A 17,807-nucleotide genomic window follows, 5' to 3' on the forward strand; every position below is an offset into this window, starting at 1 on the left:
AGATTTGGACAAAGACTACTAATACGAGCATTAGTAATAAAAAAGGAAAAATAGGGATAAAGAAAGGAAGAATAGGAAATGACTTAGATGTCCCAAAATAGAGGAAGTAGTTAAAATGATTAAATACAACCTTATGATGGAAAAGTTTTTTGGCCATTATAAACCATGACTTTGAACCCCTTTAATGATATCAGGAAGATCTCAGGATATAACAACAAGTAGAAAAACCAAGATACAAAATAATATGTACCAAATAATCTGAATTTAATTTTAAAAAATATATATACACATGTAGACACTTCCATACCAAAATGTTAACACTGCTTATCTTTGGGCAGTGGTATTTTCTCAGTGTTCTAAAATAACTATGTATTACTTTTATATAATTAGCAAAGTCTTTTTTTTTTTAATACTAAACTCACCTTTTAATTAGTTGTAAAATTTATAAAAGGCACCAGATACAACATTGACCACTTTCTGCCAAAAACATCACAGACAGAAGAGTCTACAAAGAATTCCTTTCACAGGAGAACTGGGTTGTCTTGCAAGAAGTAAATACAGCAAATTCTGATATACCTCACTGATATGTCTTGATTTGGTAAGAGAAAGGCAGTTGCTTGGACAGCCTGAAGGAGACATGATGAACACTGGCCCATCTTGAGCCTCTTTCCATTTGTGTTCATTGGCATTGGGAATTTCCAAGAGTGGAATATAATGTTTATAGAGCAGTCCCCAAATCTGGGGGACTGTGGAACAAAAACAAACTTTTTGTTTGTTTGATTTTTAGTAGACCCATTAATACATCTTGAAGGGCATAGTTTGGGAAACACTGATGTAGGGATATTCAAGAGACAATGGACTAGTCTGAGATTGGCAAACTGTGGCCCACAGGACAAATCCAGGACACTTCCTGCTTTTGTATATAAAGTTTTATGGGAACACAGCCACATGTATTTGTTACAGATAGTCTGTATTCTGTCTGTGGTGGTTTTCACACTTGCAATAGCAGAGGTGAGTGGTGTAAACAGAGACCTAATGTCAGGTAAGGCCTAAAGTATCTATTCTCTGGCCCTTTACAGAAAGTTTGCCAGCCACTGGACTACATGACAAATATCTTTCAGCCCTGATAGTTCGTGATTCTAAGTTATTTCTTATCAGTGAATGTCTGTTTCACTTAAAATTTTTTAAATAAAAAAAAGAGGGGGAGGGAGTGGGAGGAAAAAAGACAAACAGGGAACGGGAGGGTCAAGAATAAAAGGATAAGAGAAGAAAGTCAGATCTGGTATATGAATAATGAGGAGGAAATGTGCCCTAGTGTCTCCAAGGAGGAACTGTTCAAGGGAGAACTATAAACTACAGATAATTTACTAACATATCTCTGTGATCAGTATCTGAGCTTAACTAGAAAAATAATGAAGTGAATGATTGAAAAAGGAAATAAAAATTTTATAATAGTCCTTATCTTCATGAGTCTTGTTTAAAAATAATATTCAAAGTACTTGAGTATCTTTGACATAAAGTATTGCTGTGTACTCTAAGAATCTTACAATAGTTTATTTTCGATTCTACCCTATGCATCGGACTACACTACATATAACATTGTCATACTTTTCAATTTGATATGTTATCAATGATTTTTGTGTTAGACCAGAGTCAGCATATTAGGACCTGCTACCTGTTTTTGTAAACAGTTTCACAGGAGCAGCCAAGGTTGTTTGATCTATAGTGGCTTTTGTGATACGAGGGTGGAGTTAAGTAGCTGTGACAGAGACTGACGCTTTAAGCCTAAAATATTTACTATTCGGCTCTTTACAGAAAAATGTTGTTGCATATTACCCTACTGCTGCCTGCCCTATTCCCCTCACTTCCCCATCACTGGCACCTATTTGCTTTTAAAATCCACTTTATCTTGAATCATGTAAGACAAATATATTCTGATAGAAGTATTTAATTCATGGTGCCTTGCATAATGGCCAAACGCACATGAGTTTGTGAAGGTGGAAATAAACTACTTAAAGAGTAAAAAAAAAAAAATTAAAATTTTCTAGGCCCCTGTTTAGACAGTCAATTTTCTCTTAAAGTAATTAAAAAATTAAAAATATATATTTTTATGTTTACTTTAAAAAAGAAAACACTCTAGTCCACTTTGTTTTAGTCCTTTCACATTTTTTGTAGCATAGGTATGTCAGCAACAAATTCTCATCTTCTGTTCTGAAAAGGTCTTTATTTCATTTTAATTTTTGAAGGATACTTTTGCTGGGTATAATTTTGGTTGCCTTTTTTTTAAGGACTTAAGAAATATTGCTCTGTGCTCACTTGGGCAGCACATATAATAATTGTAACTTGGAACAATACAGTGAAGAGGAGCATAGCACTTGAATTAAAAAAAAAACTAAAAAAATGTTGCTCAGTGTCTTCAGGCTCACATTATTTCTGGCAAAAAGTCTGTTATAATTCTTATCTTTGTTCTTCTGTAGGTAATGTATCTTTTTTCTTTTTAAATTTCTGACTGCCTTCTAGATTTTTTCATGTTTGGTTTCTAGAAGTTTGACTATGATGTATACAGGCATATTTTCTTCTTCTTATCATCATCATGGCATTTAGCTTACTTGGCGATTGAGCTTATTTTTGGATGTGTGGTTTGATCTCTTTCATTTAAAAAAATTATTGGCCATTGTCTATTCAAACATTTGTTTTTCCCTGCCTTTGTTCTGTTTCTTTTTGTGAAACTCCTATTTACTTATAATTTATTTATGTTACAGCCTCTGATATTGTCCCATCTTAGATGCTCTGTTCAGTGAATGGTGTTCCACTGTATAGATGTATCACAATTTGTTTATCCATTCAGATACTGAAGGATATTTTGGTTGCTTCCAAGTTTTGGCAATAATGAGTAAATTTCTTATAAACATTTGTGTGTAAGTTTTGTGTGAACATAAATTTTCAACTCATCTGGGTAAATATCAAGGAGCACAACTGCTAAATCTTATGATAAAAATGCTTAATTTTGTAAGAAATTGCCAAACTGTCTTCGAAAATGGCTGCACCATTTTGCATCCCCAGCAACAATGAGTAAGAGTTCCTGTTGCTCTACATCCTTGTGAGTTTGGTGGTGGTGTCAGTGTCAGATATCTCATATTTAGAGAAGTTTTAGATTCATTGCAAAATTGAGCATAAGGTACCAAAATTTCCTCTGCCCTACACATGCATAGCTTCTATTATCAACATCCCCCACTTGAGTGGTACACTGATTACAATTCAATAATCTGCACTCAGACATCATTACTACCCAAAGTCCATAGTTTATATTAGTGTTCACTCTTAATGTTGCAAATTCTATGGACTTAGACAAATTTATGACATGTATCTTCCATTACGGTATCATACACAGTAGTTTCACTGCCATAAAAATCTGTGCTCTGCTCATTCATTGCACTCTCCTCCCAAACTCTGGCAAGCACAAATCTTTTTACTAATCTATAGTTTTGCCTTTTCTAGAATGTCATGTAGTTGGAATCACACCATCTTCAGCCCTTTCAAACTGGCTTCTTTCACTTGGTAATTTGCATTTATGATTTCTCCAAGGGCATTATGGTTTGACAGCTCATTTCTTTTTCTTTTCTTTTCTTTCTTTCTTTTTTTTTTTTTTTTTGGAGACAGAGTCCCACTCTGTTGCCCAAGCTGGAGTGCAATGGTACAAACTTGGCTCAGCGCAACCTCTGCTTTCTGGGTTCAAGTGATTCTCATGCCTTAGCCTCCTGAGTAGCTGGGATTACAGGTATGGACCACCACGGTTGGCTAATTTTTGTATTTTTAGAAGATCTAGGGTTTTGTCATGTTGGCCAAGCTGATCTCGAACTCCTGTCCTCAAGTGATCTACCCACCTCAACCTTCCAAAGTGCTGGGATTACAGGCGTGAGCCACTGCAGCACCCAGCCTGGTAACTCATTTCTTTTAGTAATGAGCAATATTTCACTGTCTAGATGTACACCAATTTATCCTTTCACCTACTGAAGGACATCTTCGTAATTAGGAATAAAGATGCTACAAACACATGTGCGTGCACGTTTTGCGTGGACATAACTTTTCAACTAATTCATGTCAATACCAAGGAGTACAATTGCTGGATCAGATGTTAAAAGTGTGTGTTGTTTATGAGTTCTTGGTTTAACTTATCTTGTAGTCTGTAGGGAGTATACCTCAAGTAATTTTAAAAGTAAAAGTATATATGAAACCCTGTCTCTATTAAAAATACAAAAATTAGCCAGGCGTGGTGGCACGCACCTGTAATCCCAGCTACTCGGGAGGCTGAGGCAAAAGAATCGCTGAACCTGGGAAGCAGAGGCTGCAGCGAGCCGAGATCGTGCCACTGCACTACACAGCCTGGTGACAAGAGTAAAACTCCATCTCTAAATAAATAAATAAAGTATATAAAGAATGAAATGTGAATGGCATATTTTATAAGAATATCTTTCTGTTGTATAGAAGTCACAAAGTCTGAAATTCTATTGATTGCTTTCTCTCTCAAGAATGGATGGGCTTTTTAAAGTCTATTAATTTTTGCATGAATATTGAACATGCTATGCAGAACAGCATTAAGTATTATTTACACCTGAAAAATGGGATGCCTGTTTTTTTGTCAAGTCATTAGTGTGAAAGAGGTTAATCTAGTCAGGAATTGAGCTTGGAATGGATTTTATTATTATAGTTACCTTAAGTATACCATAGGTTTCAAATTCCTCTACTGGGAGACTACCAATTGTCCTGTGCTTAGAAGCCAGAGGGTATCTCTCTCTGTTGTTTTCTTTCCTCTGAGTTTTCAACCACTCCTGCATACCAATACCACAGGATATCCCTCTATGCTCTTGACCGTTCCAAACAGCAGAAAGCTTTTGTTAGTTGCTGTGAGGTCATGGTTGGGGCAACTAGACTTCTCCATTGTTCTGGTCCAGCCTCAGTCTTAAGCGGGCCCTGTGGCTCTTCTTCCTACGGCAGCCAAAATCTGCTTTGTATTTGTACTGGTCTTAAGTGGAAGTTTCCTACTCTTCCCCTAGTAGTAAAAGACCTTGGTATTTCTGTAGAATACTGAGGCCCAAAATGATTTCTGCACCTTTCAGAAGTAAAAGGTTTTCTCTTCTACCCTTTCCCCAGCATTAATGGGTCTTTGCCTGCATCCTGGGGACAGGGGGGTTCCTCCCCTAAGAAGCACAGGGGTTTGACTTCTAATCTCCCTTCAGAAACTTATGAAATAAGAAAGTTTTCTGCTCCTCCCCCACTGGTTTAAGGCTTAAAGGGGAAGGGTCTGGGCAAAGGGGAAGGGTCTGAGCAAATGGGAAGGCCTCTGTCCTGTCTCCCAGGCACAAAGGCCTCTCCGCAACTGCAGATCATCACTTCCTTCATCTCTAACCACAGAGATGGCTTTCTGTAGTCTCCTGCTTTTGCATCATCTTAATTGGGAGTACTCTGTGGAGTCACAAGGAAAAGCGTTTGCAAGAAAGTATAAACTCCTTTTGTGTATGGGGTCCCCAGACATTCCAAACTAGCCCATAGTTGGCCTTGTGTTTAAAGGCCTTTTAGTTAAAACTCTAGGAGTTTTCTTCTCACTCACTTTTACAGTAGCCATCGCTTTCTCTTGTGTTCTGCCAAAAGTGAAACAATACACACAATCTATGCCTTTGTGGGGGTCGTGTGGGGAGGGTTGTCCTTTTTGGAATTTAGGTTATCTGGTTGCTGATATGGTTCAGCTGTGTCCCCACCCAAATCTCATATTGAATTGCAGCTACCATAATTCCCACATGTTGTGGAAGAGATAACCGAGTCATGAGGGTGGTTTCCCCCGTACTGTTCTCATGGTAGTGAATAAGTCTCACAATATCTGATGATTTCATAAGGGGTTTCCCCTTTCGCTTGACTCCCATTCTCTCTTGCCTGCTGCCATGTAACATGTGCTTTTTGCCTTCCACAATGATTATGAGGCCTCCCCAGCCACGTGGAACTGTGAGTCCATTAAACCTCTTTTTCTTTATAAATTACTCAGTCTCGGGTATGTCTTAATCAGCAGTGTGAAAATGGACTAATACAGTTGTTTTGCATGCTGAGCTCTCTCAAGAGAACTTACGATGTTGTAAATTACTAAACTCTTTCTTGTGATGAGAGTGGGATTTTCTTTATACACCTCTTTATATCCTGAACAGAAGTGGAAATCTCCTTCCACTTTGATCTGTCTTCCTTTTCTATTTTTGTAAAGGTGTCACCATTTTCCTAGTGATAAGGTTTGGCTGTGTCCTCACCCAAATTTTATCTTGAACTGTAACTCCCACAATTCCCATGTGTCACTAGAGGAACCCAGTGGGAGGTGATTGAATTATGGGGGTGGGTCTTTCCTGTGCTGTTCTCATAATAGTGAATGAGTTTCACGAGATCTGATGGATTGGAAAAGGGAGTTTCCCTGCACAAGCTCTCTCTTTCCCTGCTGCCATTCATATAAAATGTGACTTGCTCCTCCATGCCTTCCACCATGATTGTGAGACCTCCCCAGCCATGTGGAATTGTAAGTCCCAAACCTCTTTCTTTTGTAAATTGCCCAGTTTCAGGCATTTCTTTATCAGCAGCATGAAAACAGACTAATACACCTAGTTTCCCAGAACTTAGGTAAACCCTGGAAGTATCTCTGACTCTTCTATAACAATGTATAATGTTCAATCAGTCGATAAAGTCTCAATCAGATAAATCACTAACATCTCTGATATAGTTTCGATCTCTGTCCCTGCCCATATCTCATGTGAAAATGTAATCCCCAATGTTGGAGGTGGAGCCTGGTGGGAGGTGTTCGGGTCATGGGGGAAGATCCCTCATGGCTTGGTGTTGTCCTTGAGATAGTGAGTTCTCATAAGATCTGGTTGTTTAAAACTGTGTAGCACCCCCCACCTCACTCTCTTGATCCTGGTTCTGCAATGTGAAATGCCTGCTTCCTGCTTGCCTTGCACCATGACTGGAAGCCTCCTGAGGGCTGCCCAGAAGCCAAGCAGATGCCAGCACAGCCTGCAGAACTGTGAACCAATTAAACCTCTTCCTGTACAGCCTGCAGAATTGTGAACCAATTAAATATCTTTTCTTTATAAATTACCCAGCCTCACGTATTCCTTTATAGCAATGCAAGAACAGACTAACACAATCTCGTTAGTAGGATCCTTTTCGACCAATTTCTCTAGCATAAATAGTTATCATCTCACAATGGCCTCTTCTAACAATATTCCTTCAACCAGCTTGCACTCTGTCTTCCTCTCATTAAACCTGATTTCATTGTCACACTCATTACACATGACATTGTTTTGATTATTTATAATCATGCAATCTGATCCTATTCTGCAGTTAAAGGCTACCTCACTACAGAAACAGGTCTTCTACTGTATTTCTATACTGATCCAGATTTTCCTTTGAATTAACATCTAGAAATCTTATAATTCAAGGCCTATTACAAAAAGGACATCTTACATGAAAAAATTCCCTGATCACACAGACAGAATTCCTCTCTTCTGAACTCTATGCTGCTTTATTTGTGATATAAAAATAACATTCATCTGGACTGCTATTCAAGTTTTATATATCTCTTATTATATTGTAAACTCCAAAAAAGCAGAGATCAGATCTAATAAATTGCTGTATTCCTTCTTTTAGCTTTCCCATATAAATATTTATCTTGCAAATTAAAAGAAAACAGCAAAACACAAAACAAAAGAATAACATGACACTTGCTCTCCTTCTCATAATCTATGCATCTTTAATGCATGCCCAATAATGTCACTAAAAAATTTCATCAGCTCCTAAAACACTATTCTCAAAAAGAAGGAAGCAAACACACTATGACTACAATGTTTATACTATCCAAATAGTTTCAGAGGAAAGCCCAATTAAGATTAGTTTAGGGACATCCTGGCATACTTAGCCATTTCTACTGTTACAGTTAGATTTGTAACCGTAATCTCAAACACAAATATACTGAAGTGTCTTTGCTTAGTTCCACGGAAATAAATATACCCCAAATAGCCATGAGGTTTACTAAGAAAAGTCACTGCCACAAGTTGGTCGTTGTATTCAGGCATTTCACCAAGATGGAAAAATGGCACGCTTCTCCTAAAATCATTTACAATGAACAGGGAAGGGTAAGATCACCGACAAACATAAGAAGAAAAAAAAGCAGTTCTAATATTTTATGCTTTCCTGTAACAGCACTCTCAAGTATATTTTTCAAAAAATAGTATATAAAAATCCTACATATATGCCATGTTAGTGAAAAGCCAGAGTAGGTGCCATCTTTGCCAATTTGCTTCCTGGGCCAAACTACCATCATCAGAGAAATCTTCCTGGAGCCACACCAGTAACTGATTGTATTTGACTTGGATACAAAATCCGATGTCTAACGTGGCATCTTTTTCATGTATTCTTGAGAAATGCTCAAAATGAAAAATGCTTTAGTTGCTAAAACAAATAAATAATGCACCTAACAGGTACCCTTATCAATTTAATACAGAACTGTTATCCAATAATTCAACTTTTAGTAATTTAGTATAAGGAAATAATCACACAAAAAGTTCAATACATCATTGTTTATAATTTTTAAAAAAAGGTGCCAATCTAAATGTTAACCAATACAAAATCAGTTACATAAAACAAAGTATATATAAAGTTGAATATACACTATTCAACAATAGACAATATTGATGCAGATCAACTGCTGACATAGAAAAGATGTATACAGCATGCTGTTGCAAGAAAACAGGAAATTATAAAACCATACACAGTATCCCCAGGTGGCAGGATTTGGAGCATGTACCACTTACCAATTTATTGCCTCTCAGCTCCAAACTCACATTTCATTGCCTATGCTACAAAAAACAGAGCCACTTCTTTATATACTTTTCCTTTGCCAGTTGGGACATGTATTAAACTTTATCAACAGAAGGCAATGGAGATACAGTACAGAAAAAAGGAGTTTCCTTCCTGGTTCTAGTGTACTACCATGGCAGGCTCCTATAGCTAGCAGCTTCCCCTAACACCTGACTCACTGTGTAGTTTTGTAGCAGAATGCCTCTGGTGAGACACTTCACTGTGAGCAGTTTTCCCTAACTCTCAAGAAAGGCGATTTTGAGCAAGTTTAGACAGCAAAGCACCACATCAACTTCTCTGCCATCCAGTAAACCATGGTTATACCATCTCCAACAGAGTCTGGATCTCAGCCTTAAAAAGAGGGACCTCTTCCTGAGGGCTCTATCTCAGACCTAGGGGCTGTAGTTGCTCCTGATAGTTGCCATGTTTATACTGTCTAGCATTCTCTTTCCTCCTTTTTTTTTTTGAGACGGAGTTTCGCTCGTTACCCAGGCTGGAGTGCAATGGCGCAATCTCGGCTCACCACAACCTCTGCCTCCTGGGTTCAGGCAATTCTCCTGCCTCAGCCTCCTGAGTAGCTGGGATTACAGGCACGTGCCACCACACCCAGCTAATTTTTTGTATTTTTAGTAGAGACAGGGTTTCGCCATGTTGACCAGGATGGTCTCAATCTCTTGACCTCGTGATCCACCCGTCTTGGCCTCCCAAAGTGCTGGGATTACAGGCTTTAGCCACCACACCCGGCCTCTCTTTACTTCTTACTAGATAAACCTTTGTTACTCTAATCCCAATAGCAATGCCAATTCCTTATATTAAACCTCTGCTCAAATTATAGTGTGGGTTCCCTAACTTGAGATATAGGATGCATTTTTTTCTTTATACTTTAATTGTTACATGATTTTTTTTTTTTTTTTTGAGACGGAATCTCACTCTGTCACCCACTTGGAGTGCAGTGGCAGAATCTCAGCTTATTGCAACCTCCACCTCCCAGGTTCAAGAGATTTTCCTGCCTCAGCCTCCCAAGTAGCTAGGACTACAGGCATGTGCCACCACGCCCAGCTAATTTTTGTATTTTTAGTAGAGACGGGGTTTCACCGTGTTGGCCAGGCTGGTTTCGATCTCTTGACCTCATGATCCACCCGCCTCGGCCTCCTGTTATCTGAATTTTTAAATAATAAACTTGGTTTTTTGGGTGGTAATCAGAAAAGATAATTTAATTGTATTCTGGAAAAACTAAAAATATCAATGCAAACCATTAAGCTTTTCTAAGAGATGTGGATTTCATAAACTAGTGCCTATAATTTTAACTTATGTTTGATACAGCAGTCAGGGTTTCATGAACGTTGATTATTTTGTGCCAACAGCCCAAAACTGTCACTTATATGTAAGCAGAAAACAATGAGCTCTGCTTCCAAAGTTATTTAGTTTTCTCGGTGTTGGAATGTTATTTTCTGTAAGTGTTGTTAAAAAAAAGTGTAAAGAATTGGGGGAAAAAAGTTTTTTGTATTGGGCAGAAATATATTTGTGAGATTAAGAGGACTAATTCTAAAAAAATAATATTTAGTTTTTCTTTCCTTAGTAAAAACTGCTTTTCAACATTATCCAAAACTGTGTTTCTAGGTAATTCTATGTAATAGTAATGATTTAGACTGCTATTCTTTTTCTCTTAGTTATGCCACATGTTGGCCTTTACTAATAGGTTATCAATCATGAGGTATTTGGACTGATGGATGCTCATTCATCAAGCACGTGGCCTCTAGCATCTGACTATTTCAGCCCCTCTTACCATGTTCAAGGATTATCAGTTGGGCTCCAGCTTGTGCATTTCCAACATCATTTTCAGCAAAGCACTGATAGAACCCTTCATCTGATTTCACCAGACCCAAAACTTGAAGATTATGTTCCTTCTGAAGAAGAAAGACATAAATAAAATTTCATGATTTAACTGATAAATACTGGATCAAAATCTCAAAAACATGCTCTTTTTAGGGAGGGAAAAAAACAAGTAAAGTTTTAATGATTCAATTATTAAAGATTAGCCACCTCAGTACCTGTTAACTCAATTTCATACTAATGCATTGGCAAGGTACCAATTTAACCGAATAGAAAAGTACATACTGTCATTCACAATGAAGAACTTAATGCATAGAAAGTCATACTCTCACTATTTGCACACTTATACCTTTGCTTGGAAAAACACCTGGCACGAAATACCATCTGACCATAGTTAAAGCCCAATTTGTGAATTCAAGGCATTATTTTTCTTAAGATTATCTGTCATATCAATAGTTCTAACAGACTAGACTATAATAAATTAAATGAAGCCATGTGAGCTTTCTATAAATGAAAAAGTACTACATGAATGTCAACTATTATTATTGGGCCAGGAGCAGTGGCTCACATCTGTAATCCCAGAACTTTTGGGAGGCAGAGGCAGGAGGATTACTTGAGCCCAGGAGTTCAAGACCAGCCTGAGCAACACAGTGAGACCCCATCTCTACAAAAAATACAAATTTAGTTGGTCATGGTAGTGCATGCCTGTAGTTGCAGCTACTCAGGTTGGCAGGAGGATCACTTAAGCCCAGGAGTTTGAGGCTGCAGTGAGCTATGATCACACCACCATACTCCAGCCAGAGCGAGACCCTGTCTCAAAAATAAATAAATAAATAAAAATGACTGTTGTTATTGGTATATTGTTTTAAAAATTTTTAGTTTCCAAATATTGATTTTAAGGGGATATTTTAACTAAAACAGATTGCTTTTTAATGTTAAATACTTGTGAATTACTTTTTGTAACAAGAGATCAAGCATTCCAAAAATAGACAATATATTTCTAAGAATGAATTATTTGTAATGAATTACTTGTAATTTGTAATGAGATATTGTCTTTAACAACTATAGTTATCATTTTTATGAATGTCATGTATAGATCTCAAGGTATGTCATTAATCTTTAATACTAAAGCTGGATAATTCTATTACTAAAATGTTAGATAATGATAATATTAGTATATAATATCTACTAAGCATTTACTATATATAACATATAATAAAAGCAATTATGGCTGAGTATTCTTAAATATATTTGACACTTTTAAAATGAATTTTTAAAAAAGAATCTTTGTAACTATTGCTACAACAACTGTCTGACCCTGGGTCATCATTATTTTGAAGGGTCTGGGCAGCATCAGTATATGATTTCTGGTTAAGTTTCGTATAGTCAGTTGCATTCTTACATATTATCTTTTACAAAAGGATCATTTCTGCTCCTTTAACGGAGAGCTATGAAGACAACTGGGGACACACATACACGCATACATGTGTGTGCTAATCATTAGCCAGAAAATGGTGACAGCTGTGTTTAAGAGTGCCAGTGTATTCAAGTAAGAGTCTAGACTCTAGGCTTAGGTAAGCCACTGATTTGCTATGTGATCTTACATAAGCTACCAAAATATTTCTGGGCTCAGCTTTTTCTGGGCATCAGCCAATGAAGATATTACATTCTATGTGAATTTTTCTATGTCATTTGTAGTACATAAGCTAGTATATATAAGATAACTGATCTCTTGGTGACTATATTTAAAAACACCTAAAGGTTACAGAAATAAACATACTTCTTTGAAAAATACTTACTACAATCTTAAAGTAATCACTTGGGATAACCATATCTCCATTTTTGACCCACTTCACAGTTGGAGTTGGTTTTCCAGTCACTTCACATTCAAATATAATATCCATAGATTCGTGAGCATATATATTAGTAGGTTGCTTCAGGAATTCAGGTTGAGCTTTAAAATAAAAAGGAAATTAAGACATTAATTAAAACAAAAATAGGTAGCTATTCATATTTCAACCATTTTTTAAATCATAAAATCTGCAGGATTTTTACTCATTACTTGAAGCTTTCACATATTTGTGCAAAAGCATAAAACAAATATATAATAAAAATACATGTTAGGAATAGAATAGCTTTAAAAATGATTTGCTGGTACAACTTGTTGTTTTGTTTTGTTTTGTTTTGTTTTGTTTTGTTTTGTTTTGTTTTGTTTTGTTTTGTTTTGTTTTGTTTTGTTTTGTTTTGTTTTGTTTTGTTTTGTTTTGTTTTGTTTTGTTTTGTTTTGTTTTGTTTTGTTTTGTTTTGTTTTGTTTTGTTTTGTTTTGTTTTGTTTTGTTTTGTTTTGTTTTGTTTTGTTTTGTTTTGTTTTGTTTTGTTTTGTTTTGTGATGGAGTTTCGCTCTTGTTACCCAGGCTGGAGTGCAATGGCACGATCTCGGCTCACCGCAACCTCCGCCTCCTGGGTTCAGGCAATTCTCCTGCCTCAGCCTCCTGAGTAGCTGGGATTACAAGCACAAGCCACCATGCCCAGCTAATTTTTTGTATTTTTAGTGGAGATGGGGTTTCACCATGTTGACCAGGATGGTCTCGATCTCTCGACCTCGTGATCCACCTGCCTTGGCCTCCCAAAGTGCTGGGATTACAGGCTTGAGCCACCGCGCCCGGCCGGTACAACTGTTTTAAAGATAATTTCTGAGTTTCCTTATTTGGAACTATTTATTAAGTTGACTATATATTGGAGAAATTAATGTCTAAAAATAAATATGACAGACTACTTCCCTAAGCTTTATACAATTTTCTAAGAGGTATAATTAAAATTCAAAGAGTTGATAAAACTTTCCTTTTCAATCAGCTTGATGAGTAAAGAACAAAAAGTAAACAAATGTCACATTAGAGTCCTTCAACAGCTCACTCATGCAACGCACTCCTACTACTAACATCCCTCATGATATGCAATGGTTTTACACGGTGACAGGGAAAGGATAAGATTATTTGAAAAAGTCTGAATATTCCAGTAGCTCCCTTTTCACATGCCCCATGGTTGTAAATTGCTGACGTACAAATAATAGATCATAATATTTATAATTAGAAGGGTTGGAGAAGATCATGTAGTCCAGCATCCTACCTAATGATGTAATTTCCTATATGATAGCCTTGACAAAGGGTCTTAATATTATCCGTGTTTGAAAAGTGTGAATGACAGGAACTCCCTACATCAAAAGGCGCAAGCTCCACTGAAGACTAGTTCTATGAAATAACAACAACAATGGCAATTTTACAGTTGACCTAAAACCTGCCCAGCCTGTTGCAATTCTGACTGAAATTATGTTGAATTTGTGGCAACCTGACATCTTAAAAATATTGTCTTCTTTTCTTTTCCCTGAACACACATTTATCTCTCCATTTAAGTCTAATTTCTTTCATAAATGTTTTACAGATTTCAGTAAGCAAATCTCGTTCATACTTTGCTAGATAAATATCTAGGTATGTCAAATATTTTTGATGCTATTCTAAGTGGTACTTTAAATTTAATTTCCAGTTGTTCTCTTCTAGTATATAGGAATGAAAGTGATGTATATGTATTAACCTTTTATCCTGTGGCCATCCTAAATTTTCTCATTAGTTGTATCAGCTTTGGTAAATACAGTTTTCGGATTATCTACATAGACAATCATGCTTGTCTATGAGTAGAGACAGTTTTATTTAATGCTTTCCAATCTCCCTTTCCTTTTTAAAAAAGGAATTTTTTTGGCCTATTGCACCATCTAGAGAAAGCCCTAGAAAGAAATCCAAACTACCTATATAACTTAGGTAAAGAAAGAACAACAGTACAGAGAGGAGGTAGAACCCCAGGCAAGCAGAACCTACCCCAAGGAAGGAAAGAATGTATAATCTTAAGAAACAAGATACATTCACAGTGATGGAAGAACCAGAAAACATAAATTGGTACAACATGAAATCAGGGAAATCTATTAATAGCGAATTTGACTATCCTCCTATCCAATGACAAGCCATTTATATTTATTCTTTTGTAAATTATCTATATAAATATGCTGCCATTTTTCCAATTAGAGTGTTCACAATTTTCTTATCTATATATAAGAGCTTTTCGCATAATGAGAGTTATTATTTCAAGGCTCTCAGCTCCAAATCTGTCCTTCTTTGCAGTAGTGGATATGGACCTTCGTCAGCTGGTGCTTTGTTAACAGCACAGGGTGCTTTGTGAACATCAAAGCAGAGTGATGGGCTTAATTTTCAGGTTGGAGGATGCTCTTCTTTTTGCCCCTATGGTGAGGCCGATTGTGAGAGACCCAATAATGATCACCCTCCTGTAAGTTTCTCTAGCTTACTCCAGCATGTGGCTTTCTGTGCACCAGCTCGGATACACTGCATCCCATTGGATAGTCCTCCACACCAGCTCCAGCTCATGTCATCCCAGTGGGCAATTTTCTGCTTAACATCTGTCCAGCCCACAGCACCCCAGCAGGCACTTTCTGCACACAAACTCTGTGGCCTCCCAGCAGGGGACTTCCTGTGCCCCAGCTTTGGCCCATAGCTATGTTCTTTGACAGCACCTACACTTTCTCCACTAAGGTCCAAACGAGAGTCTTCCTGATTTCTGGATTCTCTCCCTTAGCTCAAGAGGTAGTCATAGCTAATCCATCCCTACACCTACTATTTTTGTATTCTTTAGAGTGCTTTTTGCCCCTTTTAGTAAGTAGATTTTAATAGTTAACAATTCTTTTTTTTTTTATTATTTTGCAATGGAGTCTCACTCTGTTGCCCAGGCTAGAGTGCAATGATGCGATCTCGGCTCACTGCAATCTCCGTCTCCAGGTTCAAGTGATTCTCGTGTCTCAGCCTCCCAAGTAGCTGGGATTACAGGCGTCCACAACCATGCCTGGCTAATTTTCGTATTTTTAGTAAAGATGGGGTTTCACCATGTTGGCCAGGCTGGTCTCAAATTCCCGACCTCAGGTGATCCACCCGCCTCGGCCTCCCAAAGTGCTGGGAAGACAGGTGTGAGCCACCGCAACCAGCCATTAATAATTCTTTATATTAAATTTTCTCTGTTCAAATGCCTAGCGTAGTTTCTGGCTCCTAACTGAGCCCTAACTAACATAGTAAGCTATGAACCCCTTGTCTTCATGCTGCCAATATTCGTTTCCTCTTTTGTCTTGAACTTAAGACATCTATTGTAACAAAGTTTTATGTTTTCACACGGTAAAACTTGTCAGTCCTCTCCATTTTATCATCTGTATTTCACTATTTTTACTCCAAAAGCTTTCCCTTCTTCAGTACTATAATAATATTCACTTATATCTTCTTCTAATATTTCTATGAAACAATCTAGACTTAATAAGTATCCAGCTTTACATTTTTCTAAGTGGCAGAATCAGTCATCCCAAAAAGAACGACTGATTTGAAATATTTAATACTAAAATTATGTATTCTTGGGGGTTTATTTCAGGACACCAATTGGTTTCATCCATCTGTCTATTCCTGGGCCAGAATCATAAAATTACTATAGCTATGCAATATGTTATAGTATATGGTGGAACAAATATTCTTCCTTTATTTCCTCAAAATTTTTCTAACATGTTTGTTTAGTGTTCTACCCCCCAGATAAATTTAGACTCGTCTTATGTTAAGTTTGTCTGTTCCTTCTCAAAGCAAACAGACAAAAAAGAACTTAAGAGTTTTCATATGAGCTGCAATCAATTTAGATGCAGGAAAACTGAACATGCTTGTTGCAATTGTGAGTCTTTCTATTTAGAACAAGGTCGCTTAAGCTTACTTGTGTTAAATAAAACTTATGGGAGGCTACTAATGTGGACTGAGCTGCTACTCTAAAGATCAAACCAAACAGAGTGAACCAAAATGAAGTCACTTGTGCTGAAGTTCCATATCACCAAACTGAACCTATGTTATTTATCTTTCCTTCTGAGAAATTAGGACAGTGTGTGTGTAAAATCCCCAAACGGGACAGTTTTAGCCAACATAAGAAAGTCCCCTCTGCTCTGACCCTTACAATGAAAGGAATATGAAGCAACTGATGTTAACCAATCTGCTTTCAGCATGTCGTTTCTTTGTTCAGCTCAAGCTAACCTGCAAAAAACTGTTCTACCTGCCCAGTGTAGTGCTGATCTGTTCTTTAGATGAGATGCTGCCTGACTGATGAATTACAATTAAAAGCCATTGTATCATTTAACTAAATTTGTAAAAATTTTGTCTTTTGACTCTTGGATATTCTTTGATTATGATTTATTGTAAAGCAGTTGTAAAAGCTAGGAGTCAAGAGACATCAAGTTGAGTTCTGGTTCTACCACCGGACATTTTATTAAATACGGGTATCAAACCCCTAGGTTACTAAATAAGTAATTCAACTAGACTATTCCTAAGTACACTAAGATCTTTAGCCAATGATTTATAACTTTAATATATATCTTTGATGTGTGACAACATATCAAAGCTAACATTCATAAGTGCTTTCCACTTACAACCATTTAGTTCCCACACGATTCTATTACTTAGTTATATTATTTCCATTTTATAGACAAAGACACTTAATACACAGAGAAGCTAAGTAACTCCATAGCATAAGGCTTAGTCAGTGACAGATCTGACTTTTGAACCTAAGCAGTCTGACTTCAAAATCTATATTCTATTAAAAACTTTTTATTTAAGAGAACAGAATAAATCCCATGTACCCATTATGCTGATTCAATAATTGTCAAGTCATGATCAATACTGATCCATCTATGCCTTAATCCATTCCATTCCCAACTTCTATCGTATGCACAATTATTTTGAAAGCAAACTCCAGGTATCACATTATTTCATATATACATATTTGAGTACCTCTATAAGCCAAGAACTCTCATTTCTAAACATAACCATGATACCAACATTAGGCTGGTATCTAAAATAACTTCTTGGTGGGGCGTGGGGCTCATGCCTATAATCCTGGCACTCTGGGAGGCTGGGGCAGGCGAAGAACCTGAGGTTGGGAGTTCAAGACCAGCCTGGCCAACTTGGCTAAACCCAGTCTTTATTAAAAATACAAAAATTTGCCAGGTGTAGTGG

At 37.0% G+C, this 17,807-nt stretch overlaps 1 protein-coding gene across 11 annotated transcripts in view; it reads right to left on the reverse strand.

Annotated features, from left to right (window-relative positions):
- Positions 1–17,807, reverse strand: part of NEO1 (neogenin 1) — a 247,353-nt gene that overhangs the window by 96,426 nt on the left and 133,120 nt on the right. For all 11 annotated transcript variants that reach the window (XM_074392691.1, XM_039468854.2, XM_039468855.2 and 8 more), the window contains 2 exons: positions 12,519–12,673; positions 10,673–10,793 (listed from right to left, as the gene is read on the reverse strand). In XM_074392691.1, the coding sequence (XP_074248792.1) occupies positions 10,673–10,793; positions 12,519–12,673 (276 nt within the window). The remainder of the gene's footprint in view (positions 1–10,672; positions 10,794–12,518; positions 12,674–17,807) is intronic.

This window comes from Saimiri boliviensis, chromosome 2 (assembly GCF_048565385.1).
Source record: "Saimiri boliviensis isolate mSaiBol1 chromosome 2, mSaiBol1.pri, whole genome shotgun sequence".
Lineage (NCBI taxonomy): Eukaryota > Metazoa > Chordata > Mammalia > Primates > Cebidae > Saimiri > Saimiri boliviensis.